This window comes from Nicotiana tabacum, chromosome 2 (assembly GCF_000715075.1).
Source record: "Nicotiana tabacum cultivar K326 chromosome 2, ASM71507v2, whole genome shotgun sequence".
Taxonomy (NCBI): Eukaryota; Viridiplantae; Streptophyta; class Magnoliopsida; order Solanales; family Solanaceae; genus Nicotiana; species Nicotiana tabacum.
The window spans coordinates 73211715-73220921 of NC_134081.1; the positions used below are offsets into that span (position 1 = coordinate 73211715).

General features: G+C 37.0%; 1 protein-coding gene across 2 annotated transcripts; it reads right to left on the reverse strand.

Annotated features, from left to right (window-relative positions):
* Window positions 1-1315: 1315 nt before the first annotated feature.
* On the reverse strand, window positions 1316-8900 carry LOC107807053 (polyadenylate-binding protein 2-like). Of its 2 annotated transcripts, none has more exons than XM_016631349.2 (6): window positions 8743-8900; window positions 8504-8594; window positions 7151-7218; window positions 1928-2119; window positions 1680-1810; window positions 1316-1579 (listed from the first exon to the last, which is right to left on the reverse strand). In XM_016631349.2, the coding sequence occupies exons 1-6, from the start codon at window positions 8788-8790 to the stop codon at window positions 1531-1533; spliced, it is 579 nt and encodes a 192-aa protein (XP_016486835.1). In that variant the 5' UTR covers window positions 8791-8900; the 3' UTR covers window positions 1316-1530. The 2 variants fall into 2 exon arrangements, with proteins under 2 accessions (XP_016486835.1, XP_016486829.1); XM_016631343.2 differs by having other exon boundaries at window positions 8492-8594.
* Between the last annotated feature and the right edge of the window lie 307 nt (window positions 8901-9207).

Consider the following 9207-nt stretch of genomic DNA (forward strand, 5'->3'; position numbering starts at 1 on the left):
AGTAAAAAGAGAGAACTGATTGACGAACGGGCCAATTTAAACAAGGCTAAAGCCCCCAGCAGTAGGAGACACCAGGGTGTTACCAGAGTCGGAGTTAGGATTTAAAGTTATTGGGTTCGAAATTCTAGTTCTTTTAAAGTACTGAGTTCTAAATTAAGAATTTATTCATATTCAATCGATTTCTCAAAACAAATACAGAGTTTGGATCAAAGTTATTAGGTTCGGCCGAACCCGTAACATGTATACGGGCTGCGCCCCTGGGTGTTTACGTTCCCTCCCGATCACCAGGGTTTGTACGTCTTTGTTTAATTTGTGTTACGTTCTACACCTACTCTGAGCAAAATGCTGAAAAGAAAGGATGGTGATCCAATATTTATACTAGATTTTGAGCATCTATTTTTCTGTTCTCATCTTCTAATTCACAGATATTTCCTGCAATTGAAATGTAATGGATATTCATTTTTGATAACTTCCCCTTTTCATGCTCTTCATTTTTCCTCCCTCTTTTATCCCTGATATATAAGCTATTAGCAAAATAAAATTGTCATTACTTCTATTGTGTTTTCTTTGCGTCTGATTTGAAACCAAAAAGCACCTCGATCATTAACGCTGGATAAACTAGCTGATCATGTTGAGAAAACCAACGGGAAGCAATATCATCAAGAAAGATCTGATCTTGACGTTGTTAATCCTTCCAAAAAGGAAAAATGGGGTGAGAGAGTACCAAAAGTCCCTTGTTACAAATAAAAGGTGATGAGAGTTCGACACGCCCTTCGTATATCTCCTCATAATTAAAAGGGTGAGCTTTTATATCAACTGATTCCGATTAAGGTATGCATTAAAGGCACAATGAGGATGTGCTGATGTGTTTATATGCATTAAATAACCTTAAATATGAGATTTTTAAGAAAATGATGCAATTAAAAGTATGAACTTGTAATTTATTTAAGTTTACCTAACTTAGGTGAAGCTTAGCCTAATATAATTAGGAACACGCGAAGTAAAAAATCCAACTGGTCGATAATTTCTTGTTATTTTCAGTTTAAACAAATTGTGATGTCGCTTACTCAATGACAAATTTTATTATTTGCCATCATAATATCAAACGCATTCAACCTCGATTACACCAAGTGTATTATCCTTCATCAAATAGGCCTCCGTACGCCAGATTGGTTTTAACCCAAAACCCTATAGACCAGAAAATGAGCTCCAAAAAACCACATAATAATGGTCCAAACCTTCCAGAGAAAAGATATGTACAAGGATAAGTTCATCCCCCCCCCCCCCCCATCCCCGGTAGAATGCAATCAACATTGGAGACCTGAAACATTCATATTTTTCTTGAATTCTAAGGACGCAACACCAACAGGATTCATGACCACAATATTTGCCACAAAGCCCACTTGAAAATCGATTTCAGGATAAATAAGATTCCGAAAGGCAATTTGTCATACAGGGGATAACAAGCTACTGCTTTTAATAAAATATCCCACCATCCAGAGGTATGTATGTCTCAGAGGAAATGCTGTCTCAGAAGTAGGGGCTGTAACGCATTGGCGCCCTAGCCCTTGGAACCTTTCTGCAACATAAATAATAAATAATGTCACAAATTTAATTAATATAGGGAGTGAGCGAAGCAAACACAAGTTATTGTAAAAGCATAAGACGATTACTGTTACCCGTATCCATAAGGAGGGAAAAAATACGGAGCAGCCATAAATGGTGTCCGGCCTCGAAATCCCATGTAGGGATTGGGCCGCCTAGCACGATACGGCTTCATACCAGGTACGTTAGTCCTCTTTGCTGATACCTACGCAACATTTGCAATCGCAATTGAGAAAGGGTAGGAAGCCAGAAATGAAATGAACTCATATTTAAATGTATCAACCGGATAAACAAAGTGGGTTTAGGGGACTAACTGGCTGACCTTAAGTTGGCGGCCATGAAGTTCAGATTCATTCAGAAGAAGAGCTTCTTGGACCGCTTCCGTTTCAAGAAACTCAACGTAAGCATACCCTTTAGGTTGCCCAAACTTGTTAGTTCGGATTGTAACTCTATTTACAGTCCCACATGCCTGAAAATGCTGCTGCACTTCCTCTGGAGTGCATGAATAATCCACCTATAAAAACAAGTTTAGCCTCTCAAACTCATTGCCGCAGATTAACACACAAGAGATACTCTCAGACTGGACCAAAGGTCAAAACGGCTGTAGAAAAGTCCAAATGAAAGTAACCACCTGGTTGACACGCTTAGTAAATTAAACCAACAAAAAGTTGCAACCTCACCATCACTCACTCAAAGAAAAGAAAACAAATAGAATAGTGGTAAATCATCATATTATTTGACCTCACCAAAATGAATCTTTAACTGCAAATTGCAATAACTACAGAAAGAGCAACTATGGTTGGAGATTCCTTCCCCAACCGTCATTATTACTACCAAGAGCAGGTTCATCAAAATTACATGTGCATTCCAGACTAGACATTAACTTAAACGGCTGAATATCAGTCAAATAATCCCAAAGGTTTCTCAACCATTTCTATAATCTAATTGGATCTCACAAATAGGATTACTCATTCACAAAAAGCCAACTAGATTTATCCCCAAAAAAGTTGATTGACAGCCAAGTACTTTATTGATTATTAATGATTACAGTCCTTCAAAATTAAATTATAATGCATGGAGTATAAATAGGAGCGTAATCTGATGTCTCAATTGGTTAAAAGTGAGATACAATCTGTGTTCAACACTACAGTTGTTCTTTACCACTATATAGGTTTCTTTTACACTCCCATTAAACCGCCATTGGAAATGAAAAGTAAAGGGGAAAAAACCCACAAGTAGCTTCAAAATTACTAAATCAAGAACTGAACAGGAAAAAAAATATTGCAACAAACAATATGAAAGAAATTACCCCCAAAAGAAAAAATCCACCACTATCCTGTTTTTATAGCTTAGAATCCAGCCTATTTCTCATTGAACTCCCCCCCCCCCATGTGCCTGGGTGGAGAGAAAATAGAAAAGAAGTCAGGGAGGAGAAAAGAGGTGAAATTGGTTGCATTTGTTTTACAGAGAAATCCCCGAGGGCCAGAGGTGCAAGGTTCGAAACTCGATGGATAATGCACTCGCACCTCTACCCTTCTCCACTTAAATACCATGCTTTTGTCCGCGCAGGATTTGAATTCGTGACTTGCGCCTAAAACCACACATCACGTGTTGCGCTATACCAACCTTCCACGTGGTCACTACCATGTGACCTACCACCCTAGCCCCATTACTAGACTATGTAACTTTGTGGCAACTAGAAGTCTCTTGGGTGACTTGCAGTGTAGGATCAGAACAATTAGGGCCCAAAGTGTTTTTCTATTTGGACTTATGGCACAATCTCAAATTAGTTGTTGGCAGCCCATCTATAATTGGTATTTAATAACCCCTTTCCCATGTGCATGTCCTGCCTCGCGTGTCCTAATCTTAAAAATATCCCCTCTTTCGAGGTACCCACATGTCCCGATACTTGGCACACCGACTCAGTCACATCATCCCCCCTCTTCATAGGAATAGGTACACCTATTATCCCGAAGTGTTTCCAGAGCTTCTTCTCCGCTCAGATTTTTGGCCTTCACCGTCACCAGAATTTCACACAAATATCGGCATGCTATATATGAAGCCATCACTGTCCACCTCTATTTCTTTCGGGACATTTGATCCATCTCCCCTCACTTTGATTCAAGCCCAATGCATGTGATTTTTGAGGGTGGCCTTTTCCTCTGTCTCAATCCAGCAACCACATGAATCACCAATTTCATTGAATCGTTTTTGAGACAACAGAGTCAGCGGTAGCCCTAACAATCAAATCCATGCCCAGCTTCTTATCACATCTTGTGACCAGCAACAGGTGGTAATAGTCAACCCGTCTAAGGACAATTTAAACTTCTTCCATCACCACACCTGTAAGAACATGTTCAATAGTCTTTCTTGTTGGAATCATTCATCTCATATACGTTGACATCGCTTGCAGATTTCCAAGTGTTGCTGACCCATCTTCTAGTGTCGTTGACTGTTAGGATTTCCTGCGATGGAGCCTGGAATTTAACAATGCAACGACTTAACAAGTCTATATCGGAGACTTCTGAACCACCTGGGATGATGATTCTAGAATTTTTACTTTTGATGGGTGAGGCTTTTGTCCCCTCAGCCGTCCATTTATTGCTTCTGATGGCTTCAGTGTAAGAAGATGCATGTTCTGGGATTCCGACAAGAGATCTATCATTCTCTATCTCTCGGACATTTATGAACCTTGCAATTTTCTGAGCTATGCTTCCCAAGATTGCTTTTAATGTAACCTCAGGAGTCTCCCCTTGTATGGCAATAAAGCTAATGTACCTTCCATTTTCATTGTATTATATTTAAGAGTGCAGAAAAACTCGGCAAAGTGGTTTTTTGTATTTCATTTTTCGACTGTCCTTTGTTGCTCCTTTTATGCAATATTAAAGACAATTTTTTCATAAGGTAAAGTATTATTAGTAAGAAGTGTACCAAGAGGGTAAACAAGAGTACAAAGCAGAGAAGACAACACCTACAAAGAGCATCCTTTTACATCTTTCCCAGCAGATCCAAAAATTCCAAATACTGATTCATACTTTCTAATAAACACCTCTTATACCAGAAAAACAGATTATGCAGACACAAGTTATTAATACTAGAAATATGATTCTTTTTATTCTCAAAGCAAGCACTATTTCTTTCTGTCCAAATGGTCCAGAAAATGCAGAGAGGAATGGTCCTCCAAAGCTGCTTCTGGGACTTTGCTATCTTTTGCCCTTGCCAGATATCATTTAGACTCCTAATATCTGAAGGCATAGCCCAAGTGACACCACAAAGAGCTCCCAGCATTGCTTAGCAACTTTGCAGTGAATAAAAAGATGATTTACTGACTCCAATTCTTCTTCACATAGATAACACCTGTTGCTTAAGGAAAAGCCTCTTCTATGTAGATTATCTTGAAATTAAACAAGCTTCTTTGAAAGCAACCCATCCAAAGCAGGCCACTTTGATAGGTACTTTGGTTCTCCATAGCATTTTCCATGGCCAATTTTAGTACATAATGATCAGATTGTTTTTTGGAGAAGAGAATACTTCATGCCATATTAAAGACATAAACTACCACTTCATAACTTTAAGGCCTAAAGTTACTTTCCTCGTCAGGTTTCTGCTGTGTTCGACCCATTCGAACCATATGTCAGACCTCAAACTAATTTCGTGATGTCATAAGATTTAAAACCAGCGTGGTAACAAATCCTGTCATCCCCCATGTTAGCACAAAACTGAGCTTCTAATCAATCCCTGAAAAACGATTGAGGAGAAACTATACCCTCTGCTGCTGAAGTCGCCGGAATTCCCCTGTAGTCTGTAGGATCTGAAAGTGTTATGCCTCGGTCAACATGCCGGGGTGCATTTTAAACAGAAACTGAAGCACAGTTGTGGGGCAATAGTATATAGGTGAAATTGGTTGCATGGTACATAGTGTGAAAAAGAGACGAGAGGAGAAAAAACTACTCCTGTCACAAAATGATGATATTGTTGCATAAACCCTCAGTCACTATGTGATTCCTCCCAACCATGTAATAGTCTCCTCTTCTTGTTTTTGGGAAGTTAATTCTACTGCAGAACTTGTTGAACTTCCCAGAATAGTTAAATCATACTCGTATTATGATTTTAATGGAACCTAGACACTAGTAAGTCAAGCTCACAAGAAATATCAAATGCCTCTCAAGCTAGTTCTAGCGCGCGTCAAAACCACTATCACCTCCAGTTCTTCCATAAGTAGTTCAATGACAGCTAATTACGTTTATTTTTCCAATTTCTATCTTTTTCTTGCCATCCTTTCTTTTAGTAAAAACAAAGTTCATTCAAACAAAATTGATGACTGCAACACCAACAAACTAAACCAAACTAAATCTATAGCAACACTAGTTTCCCACACATCCACCAACTTCTTCACTTTCAACCTTTACATATCAGTTCATACAATTCCTGATCTTCAAATTGGTTTTATTTTTGTTTAGATATTGATTGATAAAAGGTATTTTATCAAGGTAAGACTTATATACCTAATAGAAACAATTGTTCATGAATTAGAAACATGAAAAAAGAAGTTTGAGTAGAAGCATGCTTAACATCTTCCTTTCCTTACTGTCGTCTTAATTCCTTTCAGTCTCTACAACTGTGAGTTAATTTCTCCCTAGATTTCTGCTCCTTTTTCACCCTAGAATTCTGGTCTTGCGATCATTGGTATTGATTCTGCTTTCTTATCTACACTTTATAGCATATCAATACATCCTGAGTCAATGTTTGTGATTCATGTCAATGCTAAATAGTCAAGAAGTTGTAGCTATATTCACACTTCTCTATAGCCATCAAGAGCCAGATGCTCACATGTTCCTTGCTTATGATTCTACTTTTGATAATATTTTTTACATCCAATATCCCCTTCAAATTCCTCAAATAGCTCTATGCAAGCGAAATACATTGGCAAATATGAAAGATTGATTAAAAGGGCAGTTTTTCGACTACGACGGATATCATGAAAAGTAAGAGTATTAGTCCCACTTCTGCATAACAGATCTCCTATGATTCCATACACCACTTAATTTGGGCCAGAAAAACTATATTTAAATGAAAAACATAGCAGACATCCTTTCTAAGGAAAAAGGAAAGCAAAAGAAAGTATAGATCTTAAACAGGTTCATGAAGATGCCAAAGAAATTTAGAGACCAAGGTTTATAGTCTAGTGGTATCGGCGTAGTCTCCCACACAATAGATGTGGATTCAATTCTCATTGTCCACATTCCGCTCTCCACTTTCTTAATCCCCTGGTGTAATATAAAAGAAGATTAAAAAAATTAAAGCAGGAGGATAAAATCCAAAGTATAATCGCATTTGAATTTTGTGCTTCAGGAATCAACGGAATGATGTTTTCCAATTAAACTCAAAAATATTAATTTCCGAGAAGAATTCAAGATGCGACATCAGTTGATATGAAACACACAAAAAATCAGATGTAAATAATAAACAGTTGCAATGCAGAAAAGGCTAATATAAGATGATATTTAACTAAAGAATCATATATTTTAGTAAATAGAAGTCTCACATTTCCAACAAAGATAGATCGAGCATCCACTTCTTCCCTGTTTGCCTGATTTGCAGAAGCAGCAGGGTCTGCCTTCAATTAAGGTGAAAAAATAAATAAAAATGCAACAAAAAGAAGAAACAGAGATCATGACTACTTACGTTTTCTTCACTGTTAGAGATAAGCAACTGACAAATATAAATGTAAACAGAATTCAGAAACCAACCATTGCACATCCTCGAGACCATCCAAACAAAGTGAGATGAAGCTATCTTTTGAAATTTAGGTTCAAAGTTCAATACGTAAAGGAAGAGAGTGTCATTTTAAACTTGTTTAATTCAAAGTTAAAAGGGTCAAAGATAGTTTTAAAAGAGAAGCACAAGTTACATCATTGCAGTTTTAGAAAGAAACAAGATATCACTTGCACCCACACTGTCATCATAATTAAACATCTTAGAAGATCACGAGGTGCAAACAAATATTGATTAGTACTGATTATTGACAAAAACAACACCAAGGATATTATTAGTAGAACCTTCCTTATGCAACTGAACAAAAAGCAAGATAATTGAACACCACCTATATCAGCATATCTAACCTAAGGTTGTAGTTTTGTTAGTTTTAACAGACAAAATGCTAGTTTGCCACTTATGCCCCCAATAGAACATACCAACTTCAAGTAAACAGACAAAATAGCATCAACATAGATTTTATTGCTACTCCACCCTTTGCTATAATGAACTAATATTTTAAACGGCTTTTATCTAACGAGCTGGCCTGGCTAGCTAAAGACTATCCTTTCCGGTTCATTATTTATTTGCAAAACAGAAATTTCAGGCACTATAGGCAGCTAACTCATCATATTACGTAAAAAAAAGCTTCAAATTATATTTTACCCGCCCTGTTTTAATTCCCAACAGGACTTAAGTTCATAACAACTAGTATGTAATAAGATCAATCTAGCTACCTCTTCCACAAGTACATATAAACCAAAATCATCTTATACACATAAAGGAATTGTCTACTTGAAAAATGAAAATACTAGCATAAAGCATCTATTTTATCAATCAAGAAACAAATTTCAAACTTGCGCGCACAGACAGAGGGAGACCTTGCTTGGACACCCTCCACCCAAGTATTTACATGTATATCACACACCCACCTTCCAATAGGATCTATAAGGTAATAAGAACATGTAATAAGATCAATTTAGCTACCTCTTCCACAAATAAATAATTAAGAAAACCATTCTACAGGACCATAATGGTCCACTAGAAAAATCACAAACGAATAATCAATATATGTATCGAGAATTTCAGTAATAAATCAAATTCACACACACACACACACACAGAGGGGGACCTTGAACAGAACCCATTTCTTTCTCGACTTTGGCCTGCATTTCACGGAGAGCAACCGCTTCATCTTCCATCTCTTTCAGTCTCTTCTTCATGTCATCCAATTCCTGCTTACACACAATATTATTATTATTATTATTATTATTCATAAAAGTGCGAATATCATGAATTAGGGTTTCAGGAAACAAGAAAAACAACAGATGAACTGAAAAATTGAAGAAAACCGAAGGAACAAAAACAGGAATAGAGACGAACCACCACGGCGCCGTTTTCTGACGCAGCCATCTCAACGTCGTCCTCCATCGCCGGTCCTCTCTCCCGCTCTTCTTAGCAGCGCCAAACAGGCAGCGACCTCTTTCTCTCAATAAAATTAATTTGACAGGTGGAAATTAAGAAAAGACACCCAAATAACATGTACTAGTAGAAATTCTTTATTTTTGTTATAAATACAATTATATTTACTTTTGTTATAAATATAATTATATTTAAGGTAAATGTCTATATGTTTTAGAGATTCTAGGATTTATTACTTGGCGTTTAAGTCACTTTTTCCTATAAATAGAGGGGTTATATTACATTATAATTCATCTCAAATTAATAAGAATTATCTTTCTACTTTTCTTTGCAATACTCTTTAATTATTTTATAACACGTTATCCGTACGAGTCTCTAATTTCCTATTGAAATTTAGCCTATATTAATACTCGTCTTTGAGAGCTT